General features: G+C 49.1%; 1 protein-coding gene across 1 annotated transcript in view; it reads left to right on the top strand.

Moving 5' to 3' along the window:
- The window catches only part of EXOSC5 (exosome component 5), a 27403-nt gene extending 7233 nt beyond the window's left edge, over positions 1 to 20170 (top strand). The window contains exons 3-6 of the mRNA XM_083159841.1: positions 2785 to 2906; positions 5702 to 5842; positions 6248 to 6337; positions 19130 to 20170. Coding sequence (XP_083015967.1) covers positions 2785 to 2906; positions 5702 to 5842; positions 6248 to 6337; positions 19130 to 19222 — 446 coding nt within the window. The 3' untranslated portion in view covers positions 19223 to 20170. The remainder of the gene's footprint in view (positions 1 to 2784; positions 2907 to 5701; positions 5843 to 6247; positions 6338 to 19129) is intronic.

Below are 20170 nucleotides of genomic sequence, written 5' to 3'. Positions count from 1 at the left end.
TATATATATATATATATATATATATATATATATATATATATACACACACATCTCTATCTATCTATCTATCTATATATATATATATATATATATATATATATATATATATATATATATATATATATATATATATATATATATATATATATATATAATCTTCATAAAACCAGTGTGCTTTTTATTGAGTAATTTTTTCAGAGTCACATCTGGAAATGGTATCCTTTTCGGAAATGCAAGTAACCCGACGCGTTTCGTCTTTAAAAAGACTTCATCAGGGGTTTAGTACATGATGATATAAAAACGCTAATACCCGCGTGTATTTCTTCAGATATGCGTATACAGTATATACCTCCCTCGAAGGGGCTGACTTCAGAATCCGAAGCAATTTGGCAGCGTTTATACCAGCTGGTTTTGCTTCAATGATACATAAGTTGTGATGACCTCCCTCATAGGGGTAAAATTCAGATATCTAAAAAGGTTATTTCAAATAGGCATACTGACGTATGTTTTCTTTAAGGGTCTAATGGCTGTAGTAGATTTCCCTTCAGGTGGATGATTACCAGGATTGTCTCTTAGTGGGGACAAAGTAATCCCGGGGCGTCCGCAATGATTTTATGGGTCTTAAAAAAAGGTTAGGCGGTATTCAAATTGATGTTGGTGGAACTATCACCTAATGGGGGGTTATCCACCTGTTGGACACAATATTTGGCCCGGTCCAGCGATTCGGCCCCACAGAATCTACTCTTCCGATGGTAAAAAACGCACGAAGAGGCAGAACAGAAAGTCCAGTTTCTGGTCTGAATGTGAAGTACTGCAGACAGACCTGTGCAGTACTTCACATTCAGACCAGAAACTGGACTTTCTGTTCTGCCTCTTCGTGCGTTTTTTACCATCGGAAGAGTAGATTCTGTGGGGCCGAATCGCTGGACCGGGCCAAATATTGTGTCCAACAGGTGGATAACCCCCCATTAGGTGATAGTTCCACCAACATCAATTTGAATACCGCCTAACCTTTTTTTAAGACCCATAAAATCATTGCGGACGCCCCGGGATTACTTTGTCCCCACTAAGAGACAATCCTGGTAATCATCCACCTGAAGGGAAATCTACTACAGCCATTAGACCCTTAAAGAAAACATACGTCAGTATGCCTATTTGAAATAACCTTTTTAGATATCTGAACTTTACCCCTGGGAGGGAGGTCATCACAACTTATGTATCATTGAAGCAAAACCAGCTGGTATAAACGCTGCCAAATTGCTTCGGATTCTGAAGTCAGCCCCTTCGAGGGAGGTATATACTGTATACGCATATCTGAAGAAATACACGCGGGTATTAGCGTTTTTATATCATCATGTACTAAACCCCTGATGAAGTCTTTTTAAAGACGAAACGCGTCGGGTTACTTGCATTTCCGAAAAGGATACCATTTCCAGATGTGATTCTGAAAAAATTACTCAATAAAAAGCACACTGGTTTTATGAAGATTTGTACTGTTTTGTATTTTGACTAACTATTGTTAGAATTTATATTCGGTGGTTGAAAGCGCTCTCTATATCTCTATTCCTCCTATTTTCTAAACACCACCTCCCACTAACAGGGGGGGTCATAGAGTAGCGGCTTGTAACATTCTAAGGGCGCACGTGGGGTCATCCTTTTGTTGTGATATATATATATATATATATATATATATATATATATATATATATATATATATATATATATATATATATATATATATATATATATATATATATATATATATATATATATATATATATATATATATATATATATATAAAGCTGCCATGGACCGAGGATGAGAAGCTAGAAATTTCTTCTTATATAGGATCGAACTTTGTTTTAGGACTTTTTAGGATTTGTACTGATGCGGCCAAATGTAATCGCCTACAAGTTTGGCGGCTGTGCGGGATGCTGGCCGAACTCAGAGGTTTTTTTTAAAGGGGCAATTACAAGGCAAAACCCATGCCTTGAAAGTGATTGCCCCTTTAAAAACCTCCTGAGTTCTGCCGGTGTCCCGCACAGCCGCCAAACTTGTAGGCGATTACATTTGGCTAATGGGGTTTCTATGTACAACTTCTGGATTGCCCTGTTCAGCATACTCTCCGGTGCTGTCTCTGATGGCAATATACTGTATCTATAAGTGAGCGTGTTCTGTATAGGGAAACAGGTTATGTGATGGAAAAGCAAGCAGAACAGAACAAACTGATTTTCATGGTATTAATCTCCAAAATACCCGCTGTGTTTGCATTTATTCATGTGTATTTATCACTGATATACTACAGGTAACGGGACAAATGTCATATTTTACTGATTCCAAAGACCTTTAGCTATATATTCCAGGCTAAACAGAAGATGTCTTGTTAACTTACTGATCAGTGAAGATAAATGCCGCCTTTCATCAAAGCAGGAATGGGGAACCTTCGGCTCTTCAGCTGTTGTTGAACTACACATCCCAGCATGCCCTGCTACAGTTTTGCTAATTGGCCAAGCTAAAACTGCAGTAGAGCATGCTGGGATGTGTAATTCAACAACAGCTGGAGGGCCAAAGGTTCCCCATCCCTGCATTAAAGGGACCTAGTTATATTTGACACGTGTGCATTATTTTTTTTTCCCCATTGTACAGCAGATGTCCAGTCAGTAAATGCTGTAAGTCTGGAATGGGCAATAACAGTCAGATAATTACCACTAGCCATATATATAGCTATATCTCTACAGTATGTATGCGTATAACTAAATATTTTCACCCTCTTTTCCGCCCAGCCATACAAGAAAAGAACCAGGAGCAGTTGATTCGGGAGACATGCGAGTCAGTGATTTTGGGTACTCTGCACCCTCGAACATCAATCACCATTGTGCTCCAGATCATAAATGATGGGGGTTCTGTATCCTTTTTTTTTTGTCCAGACTGTCATTCCTGTTTGTGGCCACTGGATGGCGTGAGATCTTCACCAAAAATTCCTATGCAGCGCTTCCCATTTCATTAGTGTTGTGTCTCCCAGCGTTACTCATGCTATGTTTTATTCTTTTTTATGTGATTCACTATTACAACACTGTTTTCTTCCTGCTAGGGTTTATTCTCCCATTTCTCATTATTTTCAGCATTGCATGCGCTAATGTCAGACATTGAGCAGGCATATTTTATTTTGACTCCAATGAAAGCAGTGATCCCAGGAACTTACAATCTGCACATATCTGAGCGGCCTGGTGCCCATACCTGACCTAGCACTTTGGGCCTGATTCAGATTTGGTGGTAGGGAGGGGGGTGGGGGGGGAGGTAGCCGGGCTGTGATCCCCTCGGTACCATGCAAGGGGGTATGTACGCGAATACATCTCTTTGCATGCGGCCGAAGGGGAGAGAAATCAATCGATGGTTGCCGACCATCGAATGATTTCTCTCCTCTTCGGTAATAAGAGTCAGTCAATACGGACTTTTATTTCCGTCATTATTTGCTGAAGATGGGGTGGCACTGACGCCATGTGATGTCAGCCGCCCGCACCGATCGGGCATCGCCACGTCTGCTTCTACAGGGGAACGCCCAGCAGTTTTCTGGTAATGCCCATATAATGCTCCCTCCCCGCAACGAACGATCCTGAATTGGGCCCTTTATCTGTACTTCAGTCAGTGTACGTTATTGATGGAGCTCCCGGGCGAACGATATAGGGCATACACACTGAACAATATAATTAACAGTATTGTTAAATGGTGTCGACTGGGCCCCCCCCCCCAAGTGCCCCCAATCTTGCCATGTATTGTTGACAATATAGTAAAGATTGAAGCCCCATACACAAAGTATATTGGTCATTCTGTCACTTCTAAACTATAACGTTTGTAATATCGCTTAGTATAGTTAAGAAGGCTCCGCTTCCACAGGTCATTGACATCCCCGATACCCCCACATCTGTCGTCTGGACACGTAGCTCAATCTTGACTGCAGTCAATGATATTGAGCTTACATTCTTAGCGGTATTACAAATGGTATCGCTCAGAAGAGCTTTTATTAGTGAAATCATTGGTAATATCACTCAGTGTGTATGGGACTTCAGTGCCCATGACCCTATATATCACCTGGGCACTGCCAAAATTAAATCAGCATTGTATTTATTATAATGGGAGCAGAGTCCTTCTGAATGTACTAAAAGTTCTTCAGCCACCTGCACTATTCATTCAAGTGAATGTCCATCTGAATGTATGACCAAGACCTTCTATCTATGCACTGTCCAATCAGAGGCACACAGACGGGAGAGAGCGGGCTACACTGATCTGGCACAGGGCCCTATTTTGTATCCCAGTACACAGCAGGGATGTGAATATGTTGAGCCCCTGAATGTGCTGTGCCTGGGAGTAGTCTAACCCTCCAGCAATGTGCTCATAAGATATAGATAGGATCCATTACCTTGTAATTAGTCAGAAATTAGCAAGTTAATTACAGCCACGCCGGTATCTCTGGAAATGAAGATGTCTTGTACTACTGAACAGGAGATGTCTGTGCAGCCGGTAAACAGGCTTAAAATAGGACTCTGCTGATACCTGTCTGCGTTCTCATTTTATTCATGTAATGTATCTGGGTGTTGCCGCTGTCTCTTTCTTAAAGCACCAATAACTATAAAAGTTGCAATGTGCAGTAGCCCACAGCAGCTCAACAGACTGCACACCTATGAAAGTATGAGTGTGCAGTAGCCCGCAGCAGCTTAGCAGACTGCATAGCTATTAAAGTATGAGTGTGCAGCTCAACAGACTGGTTCCAATCCACAGATAAAGGCAATTATTTATTCCGCATTGTGTCCATGGAAATAAACTTGTATGCAGGATTGTATGCATCTCTTTCGGTGCACCTGACCACTGTAAGTGCACTTTGAGTTAACTGTGAGGGGGTTTGTATTGCAATGGCATGCACTCCCTGGCAGTGAGATCTCTCTCTCTCTCTCTCTCTCTCTCTCTCTCTCTCTCTCTCTCTTCTCTTCTCTTCTCTTCTCTTCTCTTCTCTTCTCCCCCCCCCCCCCCCCCCCCCCTCTGATCTTGCTTTGGACTTTTTGGATGCAGTCTGTAGGGCTTTGAACAATAATCAGCGAGTTCTCGACTATTTTAAGTGTAGCATATACAGTAGCTGCCCCATACTCACACAGACTCGTGGGTCAAGTCTTAATTGATTTGATCCCCTTGTCTGATAGTTTGCATCACTTGCAACTGAACGCGATGCTAAAGATCCGTCTGATCTGCACTTGTACATACATGGGCCCAATTCACGCGTGATGTAAAAGTCCACAAGATGCTCTCTGCAAACGAGCACATCTGCTCATTATAGCACTACTCATATAGTGACCTAAGAAATCAAATAAAAAACTATGTGGGACGGATTGACTAATTTATTTATCCACATTTTCAGCCTGGGGGCTGAGGGGTGCTCCTCCTTTCTTAAATATCACTCTCTGACTGAGGACGTAGAACTGACCATTTCTCATGTATGGTAACATGCAGTGACCAACCCTTAAATAACTTCGTAATCACCTTGCACATGTCAACTATTTTTAATATTTCCCATTTGGTAGGCACACAGTGTAATTGCCAGTACATGGCTCATCATTTATCCCGTCTCATGTAACGTCTCCCCCTCTGTGGTCTACCACACCCCTCTGGTTCTCTCTTCGCTCGTTTGTTCTGCACCTTAACAGTGCCCAGTTACTGGCCTGCTGCCTGAATGCGGCCTGCATGGGTTTGGTGGACGCTGGCCTCCCGATGCGCTCCATGTTCTGTGGGGTCACCTGTGCCCTGGACTACGATGATCAGTTAATCCTTGATCCCAACACTAAACAGCAAAAGGTCGGTCACAGCGAAATTTGGTCAAATGTATTTTGCAGGTTAACTCAAGTTTTATGCAGGGGAGTGGGTGGGCTTGGCACAAATAGGATATGGGGGTGAGACTCGAGGGTTGGGGCAGAGTAGAACAAATGTCATCCGCAAGATAAGTCCACAAAAAAAGACTTGCCCGCCAGCTCTACATCTGTGCTTGTCAGACTTGTAAATAGAATAAAGCTTCGCTCATGGTCCTTATATTTTTTTAAATAGTGTACAAGTGACTGGCATGGACCTCTGAGGGCACTGATAGGCATTACAGTTCAGACAAACCTAGAACCACCTTCATACATATCCTAATACTCATGTATTCTGTGAAAAGACCAAATAAAGATCAGGTGTCAGACTAATGATGTCATGTTGTGTCCCCAGGAGAGTCGCGCAGTGCTGACAATTGCCATAGAAAGTACAGAAAAGAAAGTATTAATGGTTTCATCCAAAGGCATGTTCTCATCTTCAGAGGTAAGTTTCTAACCCACATTCAGAACAGGCCTCTTCCTCCTTATACACAGGCATCAGGACACCGACCTCTCCCCTCCCCCTCCTTATACATGGACCTCTCCCCTCCCTCTACTTATACACGGACCTCTCCCCTCTTCCTCCTTATACACTGACCTCTCCCCTCTTCCTCCTTATACACGGACCTCTCCCCTCTTTCTCCTTATACACGGACCTCCTTATACACAGACCTCTCCCCCTCCTTGTACACGGTCCTCTCCCCCTCCTCCTCGTCCTTACCTCTTCCTCCTTACCTCTTCCTCCTTATACACAGACCTCTCCCCTCTTCCTCCTTATACACAGACCTCTCACCTCTTCCTCCTTATACACGGACCTCTCCCATCCTCCTCCTTATACACAGACCTCTTCCTCCTTATACACGGACCTCTCCCATCCTCCTCCTTATACACAGACCTCTTCCTCCTTATACACAGACCTCTTCCTCCTTATACACGGACCTCTCCCCTCTTCCTCCTTATACACGGACCTCTCCCCTCTTTCTCCTTATACACGGACCTCTCCCCCTCCTTGTACACAGTCTTCTTCCCCTCCTCCTTCTACACGGACCTCTCCCATCCTCCTCCTTCTACACGGACCTCTCCCATCCTCCTCCTTCTACACGGACCTCTCCCATCTGCCTCCTTCTACACGGACCTCTCCCCTTTTCCTCCTTATACACGGACCTCTCCCATCCTCCTCCTTCTACACGGACCTCTCCCCTATTCCTCCTTATACACGGACCTCTCCCCTATTCCTCCTTATACACGGACCTCTCCCCTATTCCTCCTTCTACACGGACCTCTCCCCTCTTCCTCCTTATACACGGACCTCTCCCCTCTTCCTCCTTATACACGGACCTCTCCCCTCTTCCTCCTTATACACGGACCTCTCCCCTCTTCCTCCTTATACACGGACCTCTTCCTCCTTATACACGGACCTCTCCCCTCTTCCTCCTTATACACGGACCTCTCCCCTCTTCCTCCTTATACACTGACCTCTCCCCTCTTCCTCCTTATACACGGACCTCTCCCCTCTTCCTCCTTATACACGGACCTCTCCCCTCTTCCTCCTTATACACGGACCTCTCCCCTCTTCCTCCTTATACACGGACCTCTCCCCTCTTCCTCCTTATACACGGACCTCTCCCCTCTTCCTCCTTATACACGGACCTCTCCCCTCTTCCTCCTTATACATGGACCTCTCCCCTCTTCCTCCTTATACACGGACCTCTCCCCTCTTCCTCCTTATACACGGACCTCTCCCCTCTTCCTCCTTATACACGGACCTCTCCCCTCTTCCTCCTTATACACGGACCTCTCCCCTCTTCCTCCTTATACACGGACCTCTCCCCTCTTCCTCCTTATACACGGACCTCTCCCCTCTTCCTCCTTATACACGGACCTCTCCTCTCCCCCTCCTTATACATGGACCTCTCCTCTCCCCCTCCTTATACATGGACCTCTCCCCTATTCCTCCTTATACATGGACCTCTCCCCTATTCCTCCTTATACATGGACCTCTCCCCTCTTCCTCCTTATACACTGACCTCTCCCCCTCCTTGTACACGGTCCTCTCCCCCTCCTTCTACACGGACCTCTCCCATCCTCCTCCTTCTACACGGACCTCTCCCCTCTTGCTCCTTATACACGGACCTCTCCCCTCTTGCTCCTTATACACGGACCTCTCCCCTCTTGCTCCTTATACACGGACCTCTCCCCTCTTGCTCCTTATGCACGGACCTCTCCCCTCTTGCTCCTTATGCACGGACCTCTCCCCTCTTGCTCCTTATGCACGGACCTCTCCCCTCTTGCTCCTTATGCACGGACCTCTCCCCTCTTGCTCCTTATGCACGGACCTCTCCCCTCTTGCTCCTTATGCACGGACCTCTCCCCTCTTGCTCCTTATGCACGGACCTCTCCCCTCTTGCTCCTTATGCACGGACCTCTCCCCTCTTGCTCCTTATGCACGGACCTCTCCCCTCTTGCTCCTTATGCACGGACCTCTCCCCTCCTGCTCCTTATGCACGGACCTCTCCCCTCCTGCTCCTTATGCACGGACCTCTCCCCTCCTGCTCCTTATGCACGGACCTCTCCCCTCCTGCTCCTTATGCACGGACCTCTCCCCTCCTGCTCCTTATGCACGGACCTCTCCCCTCTTGCTCCTTATGCACGGACCTCTCCCCTCTTGCTCCTTATGCACGGACCTCTCCCCTCTTGCTCCTTATGCACGGTCCTCTCCCCTCTTGCTCCTTATGCACGGACCTCTCCCCTCCTGCTCCTTATGCACGGATCTCTCCCCTCCTCCTTATGCACGGATCTCTCCCCTCCTCCTCCTCCTTATGCACGGATCTCTCCCCTCCTCCTCCTCCTTATGCACGGACCTCTCCCCTCCTCCTCCTTATGCACGGATCTCTCCCCTCCTCCTCCTCCTTATGCACGGATCTCTCCCCTCCTCCTCCTCCTCCTTATGCACGGATCTCTCTCCTCCTCCTCCTCCTCCTCCTCCTCCTGCACAGATCTCTCTCCTCCTCCTCCTGCACAGATCTCTCTCCTCCTCCTCCTCCTCCTCCTGCACAGATCTCTCTCCTCCTCCTCCTCCTTATGCACAGATCTCTCTCCTCCTCCTCCTCCTCCTCCTCCTCCTTATGCACAGATCTCTCTCCTCCTCCTCCTCCTTATGCACAGATCTCTCTCCTCCTCCTCCTCCTCCTCCTCCTCCTTATGCATAGATCTCTCTCCTCCTCCTCCTCCTTATGCACAGATCTCTCTCATCCTCCTTCTCCTTATGCACAGATCTCTCTCCTCCTCCTTCTCCTTATGCACAGATCTCTCCCCTCCTCCTCCTCCTCCTTATGCACAGATCTCTCTCCCCCTCCTCCTCCTCCTCCTCCTTCTTATGCACAGATCTCTCCCCTCCTCCTCCTTATGCACAGATCTCTCCCCTCCTCCTCCTTATGCACAGATCTCTCCCCTCCTCCTCCTTATGCACAGATCTCTCCCATCCTCCTCCTCCTCCTTATGCACAGATCTCTCCCCTCCTCCTCCTCCTTATGCACAGATCTCTCCCCCCTCCTCCTCCTTATGCACAGATCTCTCCCCCCCTCCTCCTCCTTATGCACAGATCTCTCCCCCCCTCCTCCTCCTTATGCACAGATCTCCCCCTCCTCCTCCTCCTTATGCACAGATCTCTCCCCCTCCTCCTCCTTATGCACAGATCTCTCCCCCCCTCCTCCTCTTCCTCCTTATGCACAGATCTCTCCTCTCCTCCTCCTTATGCACAGATCTCTCTCCTCCTCCTCCTTATGCACAGATCTCTCTCCTCCTCCTCCTTATGCACAGATCTCTCTCCCCCTCCTCCTCCTTATGCACAGATCTCTCCCCCCCTCCTCCTCTTCCTCCTTATGCACAGATCTCTCCTCTCCTCCTCCTTATGCACAGATCTCTCTCCTCCTCCTCCTTATGCACAGATCTCTCCCCTCCTCCTCCTTATGCACAGATCTCTCCCATCCTCCTCCTCCTCCTTATGCACAGATCTCTCCCCTCCTCCTCCTTATGCACAGATCTCTCCCCCCTCCTCCTCCTTATGCACAGATCTCTCCCCCCCTCCTCCTCCTTATGCACAGATCTCTCCCCCCTCCTCCTCCTCCTTATGCACAGATCTCTCCCCCTCCTCCTCCTTATGCACAGATCTCTCCCCCCCTCCTCCTCTTCCTCCTTATGCACAGATCTCTCCTCTCCTCCTCCTTATGCACAGATCTCTCCCCCCCTCCTCCTCTTCCTCCTTATGCACAGATCTCTCCCCTCCTCCTCCTTATGCACAGATCTCTCCCCTCCTCCTCCTTATGCACAGATCTCTCCCCTCCTCCTCCTTATGCACAGATCTCTCCCATCCTCCTCCTCCTCCTTATGCACAGATCTCTCCCCTCCTCCTCCTCCTTATGCACAGTTCTCTCCCCCCTCCTCCTCCTTATGCACAGATCTCTCCCCCCCTCCTCCTCCTTATGCACAGATCTCTCCCCCCTCCTCCTCCTCCTTATGCACAGATCTCTCCCCCTCCTCCTCCTTATGCACAGATCTCTCCCCCCCTCCTCCTCTTCCTCCTTATGCACAGATCTCTCCTCTCCTCCTCCTTATGCACAGATCTCTCTCCTCCTCCTCCTTATGCACAGATCTCTCTCCTCCTCCTCCTTATGCACAGATCTCTCTCCCCCTCCTCCTCCTTATGCACAGATCTCTCCCCCCCTCCTCCTCTTCCTCCTTATGCACAGATCTCTCCTCTCCTCCTCCTTATGCACAGATCTCTCTCCTCCTCCTCCTTATGCACAGATCTCTCTCCTCCTCCTCCTTATGCACAGATCTCTCTCCTCCTCCTCCTCCTTATGCACAGATCTCTCTCCTCCTCCTCCTCCTTATGCACAGATCTCTCTCCCCCTCCTCCTCCTCCTCCTCCTTCTTATGCACAGATCTCTCCCCTCCTCCTCCTTATGCACAGATCTCTCCCCTCCTCCTCCTTATGCACAGATCTCTCCGATCCTCCTCCTCCTTATGCACAGACCTCTCCCCTCCTCCTCCTCCTTATGCACAGATCTCTCCCCCCTCCTCCTCCTTATGCACAGATCTCTCCCCCCCTCCTCCTCCTTATGCACAGATCTCTCCCCCCTCCTCCTCCTCCTTATGCACAGATCTCTCCCCCTCCTCCTCCTTATGCACAGATCTCTCCCCCCCTCCTCCTCTTCCTCCTTATGCACAGATCTCTCCTCTCCTCCTCCTTATGCACAGATCTCTCCCCCTCCTCCTCCTCCTCCTCCTCCTCCTCAGATCTCTCCCCCTCCTCCTCCTCCTTATGCACAGACCTCTCCCCTCCTCCTTCTCCTTATGCACAATCCTCTTCACTCCTCCTCCCTCTCCCCTCCTCCTTCTCCTCCTTATGCACAGACCTCTTCACTCCTCCTTATGCACAGACCTCTCCCCTCCTCCTCCTCCTTATGCACAGATCTCTCCCCCTCCTCCTCCTTATGCACAGACCTCTCCTCCTCCTGCACAGAACTCTCCTCCTCCTCCTGCACAGACCTCTCCTCCTTATGCACAGACCTCTCCCATCCTCCTTCTCCTCCTTATGCACAGACCTCTTCACTCCCTCTCCCCTCCTCCTTCTCCTCCTTATGCACATACCTCTTCACTCCTCCTTATGCACAGACCTCTCCCCTCCTCCTCCTTATGCACAGACCTCTTCACTCCTCCTTCTCCTCCTTATGCACAGACCTCTCCCCTCCTCCTCCTTATGCACAGACCTCTTCACTCCTCCTTATGCACAGACCTCTTCCTCTTTATACACCGGCAGCTCTCCTTTTCCTCCTCATGCACAGACCTCTCCCCTCCACCTCCTCCTCCTCCTTATGCACAGACCTCCCCCTTATGCACAGACCTCTCCCCTCCTCTTCCTCCTTATGCACAGACCTCCCCCCTTATGCACAGACCTCTCCCCTCCTCTTCCTCCTTATGCACAGATCCCCCCTCCCCCCCTTATGCACAGACCTCTCCCCTCCTCTTCCTCCTTATGCACAGACCCCCCCTAATGCACAGACCTCTCCCCTCCTCCTCCTCCTTATGCACAGACCTCTTACCTCCCCCTGATACAAAGGCACATCAAGGCACAATATATCTAGATAACATATGCAACAGTCCGATGTGCTGTGTACCGACTATGCCCCAGTGGCGACTGTATACAGTTTGCATATAGTTACATGATCACGCGTTTTTTCCCCCCTATTGGACAATACAGTAACCCGGTTGCTACTCATATGGAACTTAGCTGCTGGTGCCAATGGAACTGCGTCTTAAAACGCAGTCCTTTACACCGGCATGCCCGCTGGCAAATATCTCTGCTTTGGAATGCCATTCACTTCCAATCTGCAGTCGCAGGCAGTAACCACCTGCACCTGCACAGTCCCTCCATGCAATACACTGGTGTATTGCATGGAGGGATGCATTATGGTTATATCTCTACATTTGGACAATTTTCCTTCAGCCTATTGGACTAGTATATAATGCACGGTAACGTAGGGCCTGGCCTTGTCTTTATGGTAATTAAGGGCCCGGTGTGTTCTGTGCCTGGACCTAGTGTTCTCCTTGTCTGCACAGTAACGTGTGGCCTGGCACGCTCCGCATGGCAATGCAGGTCCTATCACGCTTTGATATGTATGAGATTGTATGAAAGCTGTTTCCTGCAGCAGGAATCCTGCATTGTTCCCAGCCCGTACAGTGCGAGCCATTAGCTAGGATGATGGAACACCGCCGGCGCACTGTATTAGTCCTGCCATGAACGCTAAATGACTATTCTCCTGCTGCATGAATATAATCTGCAGTTGCAGATATTTACAATGCATTGTATATTTGCCATCTATTTTTATTTACTATTTTTCTTGTACATTAAAACTCCTTGTACATGTATTATTTCTGATAATGATCTCTCTTCTGTGTATAATCCATAAACTCACATTTAAATTAAAGGCCGGCAGTATATAAAGGTCGGGCCTATTCTCCTTGGAGCATTGAGAAATAATTTTTAGGGTGGCACAGCTTCACAACCTGATACTGTCTCTGCGGGGCGCGTCACTCCCGGTACTGTGTCTGCGGGGCGCGTCACTCCCGGTACTGTGTCTGCGGGGGGCGTCACTCCCGGTACTGTGTCTGCGGGGGGCGTCACTCCCGGTACTGTGTCTGCGGGGGGCGTCACTCCCGGTACTGTGTCTGCGGGGGGCGTCACTCCCGGTACTGTGTCTGCGGGGGGCGTCACTCCCGGTACTGTGTCTGCGGGGGGCGTCACTCCCGGTACTGTGTCTGCGGGGCGCGTCACTCCCGGTACTGTGTCTGCGGGGCGCGTCACTCCCGGTACTGTGTCTGCGGGGCGCGTCACTCCCGGTACTGTGTCTGCGGGGCGCGTCACTCCCGGTACTGTGTCTGCGGGGCGCGTCACTCCCGGTACTGTGTCTGCGGGGGGCGTCACTCCCGGTACTGTGTCTGCGGGGGGCGTCACTCCCGGTACTGTGTCTGCGGGGGGCGTCACTCCCGGTACTGTGTCTGCGGGGGGCGTCACTCCCGGTACTGTGTCTGCGGGGGGCGTCACTCCCGGTACTGTGTCTGCGGGGGGCGTCACTCCCGGTACTGTGTCTGCGGGGGGCGTCACTCCCGGTACTGTGTCTGCGGGGGGCGTCACTCCCGGTACTGTGTCTGCGGGGGGCGTCACTCCCGGTACTGTGTCTGCGGGGGGCGTCACTCCCGGTACTGTGTCTGCGGGGGGCGTCACTCCCGGTACTGTGTCTGCGGGGGGCGTCACTCCCGGTACTGTGTCTGCGGGGGGCGTCACTCCCGGTACTGTGTCTGCGGGGGGCGTCACTCCCGGTACTGTGTCTGCGGGGGGCGTCACTCCCGGTACTGTGTCTGCGGGGGGCGTCACTCCCGGTACTGTGTCTGCGGGGGGCGTCACTCCCGGTACTGTGTCTGCGGGGCGCGTCACTCCCGGTACTGTGTCTGCGGGGCGCGTCACTCCCCAGTACTGTGTCTGCGGAGCGCAGGGCGCGTCACTCCCGGGCGGTCTCTGCGGAGCTGCTCCAGACCCCCTTCCCTCCCTGTGCACTGTATTCTTTGATAAAAAGTTATTTTCTGTGAACATAACAACATGAATAATGAATGGGAGCTGGGTACAGGTTGTCCCTCCATGTGCTATTATGCTGGTATTCTCTCTCTGGAAGGATGGAAACCTCTGCACTGAGCTAATTACAAATAATGGCCCATGTCTGCCAGGCAAGAAGCTCCTCCAGGTGGCCAGCCCATCAGAACCATCTCTGGGTAATTGCTGGACTGTCTGCGACCATGTGTAATTTCCAGACTGCAAACAAATGATGCAGCCCAGAATTCCCAAACCTGGCATGCCAACCCTATTCATCTGCAACATTGGCACTAATGTGTGCTCGTGACCAGGTGTGTGAACAATGAGCTTACCCCCAGCTGGTTAACCGTTTGCAGAGGCTGCTACGAGCTGTTGTCGCCAGGCAACTGAAGTGTTTACATAAAGTATTCGGCAGAGGTGTAAGGTACAATTGCGTACTCCTCTCATTCCTGCACCATAGACACAGGCAGAGATCACTTATAGGTAGAGTATACACACCACACCACGATTCCTGCCAGCACACATATCTGTCTGTATACCTCTTTCCATTTGCCTATCCTGCACGGATCTACTTATACTCACCTTACAGAGAATAATCACTGCACTGTCTGCTCTTCTCACTGCTGTTCCTGTACTGACTGCACAAATACTGTCACTACACCTCAATCCTCACTGCTGTTCCTGTACTGACTGCACAAATACTATCGCTGCACCTCCATCCTCACTGCTGTTCCTGTACTGACTGCACAAATACTATCGCTGCACCTCCATCCTCACTGCTGTTTCTGTACTGACTGCACAAATACTGTCACTACACCTCCATCCTCACTGCTGTTCCTGTACTGACTGCACAAATACTGTCACTACACCTCCATCCTCACTGCTGTTCCTGTACTGACTGCAAAATACTGTCACTACACCTCCATCCTCACTGCTGTTCCTGTACTGACTGCACAAATACTGTCACTACACCTCCATCCTCACTACTGTTCCTGTACTGACAGCACAAATACTATCGCTGCACCTCCATCCTCACTGCTGTTCCTGTCCTGACTGCACAAATACTGTCACTACACCTCCATCCTCACTACTGTTCCTGTCCTGACTGCACAAATACTATCGCTGCACCTCCATCCTCACTGCTGTTCCTGTACTGACTGCACAAATACTGTCACTACACCTCCATCCTCACTGCTGTTCCTGTACTGACTGCACAAATACTGTCACTACACCTCCATCCTCACTACTGTTCCTGTACTGACTGCACAAATACTATCGCTGCACCTCCATCCTCACTGCTGTTCCTGTCCTGACTGCACAAATACTGTCGCTGCACCTCCATCCTCACTGCTGTTCCTGTACTGACTGCACAAATACTGTGACTACACCTCCATCCTCACTACTGTTCCTGTACTGACAGCACAAATACTATCGCTGCACCTCCATCCTCACTGCTGTTCCTGTACTGACTGCGCAAATACTATCGCTGCACCTCCATCCTCACTGCTGTTCCTGTACTGACTGCACAAATACTGTCACTACACCTCCATCCTCACTGCTGTTCCTGTACTGACTGCACAAATACTGTCACTACACCTCCATCCTCACTGCTGTTCCTGTACTGACTGCACAAATACTGTCGTTACACCTCCATCCTCACTGCTGTTCCTGTACTGACTGCACAAATACTGTCGCTACACCTCCATCCTCACTGCTGTTCCTGTACTGATTGCACAAATACTATCGCTGCAACTCCATCCTCACTGCTGTTCCTGTACTGATTGCACAAATACTATCGCTGCAACTCCATCCTCACTGCTGTTCCTGTACTGATTGCACAAATACTGTCGTTACACCTCCATCCTCACTGCTGTTCCTGTACTGACTGCACAAATACTGTCGCTACACCTCCATCCTCACTGCTGTTCCTGTACTGATTGCACAAATACTATCGCTGCAACTCCATCCTCACTGCTGTTCCTGTACTGATTGCACAAATACTATCGCTGCAACTCCATCCTCACTGCTGTTCCTGTACTGATTGCACAAATACTATCGCTGCAACTCCATCCTCACTGCTGTTCCTGTACTGATTGCACAAATACTGTCGTTACACCTCCATCCTCACTGCTGTTCCTGTACTGATTGCACAAATACTATCGCTGCAACTCCATCCTCACTGCTGTTCCTGTACTGATTGCACAAATACTATCGCTGCAACTCCATCCTCACTGCTGTTCCTGTACTGATTGCACAAATACTATCGCTGCAACTCCATCCTCACTGCTGTTCCTGTGCTGATTGCACAAATACTATCGCTGCAACTCCATCCTCACTGCTGTTCCTGTACTGATTGCACAAATACTGTCATTACACCTCCATCCTCACTGCTGTTCCTGTGCTGACTGCACAAATACTATCGCTGCAACTCCATCCTCACTGATGTTCCTCTGACTATACAAATCCTATTACTGCACCTCTATCCTGTCTGCTCTTCTCTCTGTTGTTCCTATACTGACTGCACAAATCACTACACCATCATCCTCTCTGCTATTCCTGTACTGACTGCACAAATACTACCACTGCACATTTACTTTCTGCTCTACTCCCTGCAATTCCTGTACTGTACTAGATCCACAAATATTGTCACTGCACCACCATCCTTTCTGCTCTTTTCAATGCTATGCCTGTACCGACTGCACAAATACTACCACCATCCATACTGCTATTCCTGTACTGACTGCACAAATACTACCGCCATCCATACTACTATTCCTGTACTGACTGCACAAATACTACCGCCATCCTCTCTGCTATTCCTGTACTGTCTGCACAAATACTACCGCCATCCATACTACTATTCCTGTACTGACTGCACAAATACTACCGCCATCCTCTCTGCTTTTCCTGTACTGACTGCACAAATACTACCGCCATCCTCTCTGCTATTCCTGTACTGACTGCACAAATACAACCGCCATTCTCTCTGCTATTCCTGTACTAGCTACACAAATCCTGTTACTGTACCTCCATCCTGTCTGCTATTTTCCATGCTACTCCTATACTGACTGCACAAATACTGTCACTGCATCTCCATTCTCTGCTATCCCTGTACTGACTGCACAAATACTGTACCTACGCTACCATGCTCACTGCTACTCCTGTAATAAATGAACAAATGCTGTCCCTGCATCTTCATTTTCTCTCCTATTGCTGTACTGACTGCACATATACTGTCACTACACCTCCCTCCTCTCTGCTATTCTTGTACTGACTGCACAAATAGCACCACTTCACATTTTCTGTCTGCTCTTCTCCCCGCAATTCCTGTGCTGTACTGGCTCCACAAATGCTGTTCCTGTACTGATTGCACAAATACTGTCACTGCACCTCCATCATCTCTGGTTTTCTCTTTTCTGCTTCTTGCACACATTCACACCTCTGTCCTTCCATGCCTCTGTCCCTGTACTGTGCCCTCACATCTTCGTCCTTTTCTTGTGGCTCTGTTACGGTATTCCCTTACTTATTACACCCCCCCCCCACCTACCTGTCACTACACCTCCATCCTGCCATGTTGCTTCCTCCGCTGCACCTGTATTATCCCTCACATCTCCATCCTTACCACTACACCTCTATCCTGCCCCCACTGCACCTGTACTTTCCCCTCACATCCTTATTACTACATCTCCATCCTGCCCCGCTGCTCTCACTGCTGTGCCTGTACTATTCCCTCACATCTCCATCCTTAATCTTACACCTTCATCCTGCCCCCTCTGCTGCGCCTGTACTATCCCACATCCCTACCACCACTATGCCCACACATCCTTATTACGACACCTCCATCCTGCCCCGCTGCTTCCTCTGCTGTGCCTGTTCTATACCCTCACATCTTTATCACTACACCTCCACCCTGCACCCTGTGCTGTTCCAGTACTATTCCCTCGCATTTCTTTCCCTACCACTACACCACCATCCTACCCCGCTTCTCTCTCTGCTGTGCCTGTACTATCCCCTCACATCCTTATCACTACATCTCTATCCTTCCCCGCTGCTACCACTGCTGTGCCTGTACTATCCCCTAACATCCTTATCACTACATCTCTAACCTTCCCCGCTGCTACCCCTGCTGTGCCTGCACTATTCCCTCACACCTCCATCCTACCCCACTACCCCCTCCTGCCCTGCTACTCCCTCTGCTGTGCCTGTACTTTCCCCTCACATCTCCATCCTTATCACTACACCTCCATCCTGCCCTGCTGCTCCCTCTGCTGTGCCTGTACTATCCCCTCACGTCTCCATCCTTATCACTACACCTCCATCCTGCCCTGCTGCTCCCTCTGCTGTGCCTGTACTATTTCCTCACATCTACATCCTTTCACTACTTCTCCATCCTGCCCTGCTGCTCTCTGCTGCGCCTGTACTGTCCCTCAGATCTCCATCCTTATCACTACACCTCCATCCTGCCCTGCTGCTGTGCCTGTTTATCCCCTCACATCTCCATCCTTATCACTACACCTCCAACCTGTTTTCTAGTTTGATCTTCAGCTGTGCTACAAATCGGGGAGATTATACTCTGGTTGTCTTTGCTGTTTTGGGGTCCCAGGGGTATGATGGCCCCTTCCTCCTCCTTAACATATACGTTCCCTGTACACATCTCTCCTGGCCGGATTACGTCTCACGTTCTCCTTGATTACTAATCGTGTATCACCGGTGCATACTAATCATATAGATATGATATTACCCTCTGTGTTGCCCCGCAGTGGGGGCAGCAGCCACTGGCCATCTATTCCATCATCCTCCTCCATCCTACTTCTTCTGTATAGAGATTCCCTGTCTGTTTTCTGTTAGCACCAATCACCCCCCAGGCAGTGTGAGTGAGAGACAATTTAATAAAATGATGTTAAGAGAATCATTAAAATTGAACAAATAGCTGCAGATCCCTCTGGCAGTTCATAAAGCGAGCGGCTAGATAGGGGAGGGGGGGAGGCGGTGGGTGTTGGGAGCCTGGGGGTTTAATAAAGTGTCTTCTCCGTGTGTGCTGCAGATAACTGGCGCTCTCCCCCTCACTCCCTTCTCCTCTCTCCCCAGCTCCAGCAGTGTATAGCAGCTGCCCAACTCTCAGCCCAAAAAATCTTCCACTTCTACAGAGACTCTGCCAAGAGGCGATATTCCAAATCATGACAAGGAACCGCACCTCCGTCTTTGTTCTCCCCAAAGGCAACATTGAGCAAAGTGAATGAAGGGGGGGGGGGGTACTTTATCTTAAGGTTTGATTCATCTTTGACGTCTCCTCTACATACTTTGCCGACTATTTGAGTTTGTCTTAACTGTCTACATATTTTTTCCCCTCTTTGTTCATCCTTATTTTTTTTTCCCGTGTTCCTATCCAAATCCTCTGCTCTTGCAATGATAATTAAAATGTACATATTGCCTAAAAACTGCGGGAAAAGACATTCAGCATGCAGAACTAGCTAGGAACTAGTGTTCTCTGAGGCACGAGGCTTCGTTTGCCTCTGTGAGGTCACCGTTTTTTGGTAAATTGGTTCTAAGCATTTTTGTGAATATTTGATCAATCTGCATAATTGCTGTCTACATAGGGTCTGATTCAGCATCGTCATTCAGCCAGGTGGCATTAAGCAGCAAACTAGCGCTGCTTAGCGAGCTGTACTGAATTACCCCATAGTGCATCCATGACAAGTGTACTTTAACCCTGTTAATAGGTCTTTCCACAGATCCTTATCGACCCAATATCCTTAGTTCCGGAATAAGCGGCCAGACTCTGGGAACACACTGGAATGTGCTTATGAGAGACGGAACAATCCTCTTCCACTTTCATAAGTATAAACGTCACTAGCGATAATGATGTGCAGCACGTCAAATCTATCGTGCAATCACCCATACACACTGAGCAATGTAGGTGATTTCTCGTTTCAAAATGGCATGGCATTACTCCAGTGTGTGCCCAGCCTGAGACTTGTAACGTAATGTGCAGCCTTAAAGGCTCCAACAAAATCTATAACTCATGCAATAATAATGGTCTGTGTATAAATATATTTGCAAGCATGTATTAATCCTTACGACCGTTCTCATTTAGTATTTGTGCTCTAAATAAACTATTTTAATAACCCA

The sequence above is a fragment of the Crinia signifera genome, chromosome 9, assembly GCF_055691185.1.
Source record: "Crinia signifera chromosome 9, ASM5569118v1, whole genome shotgun sequence".
NCBI lineage: Eukaryota > Metazoa > Chordata > Amphibia > Anura > Myobatrachidae > Crinia > Crinia signifera.
This window is presented reverse-complemented; position numbering and strand designations above follow the sequence as displayed.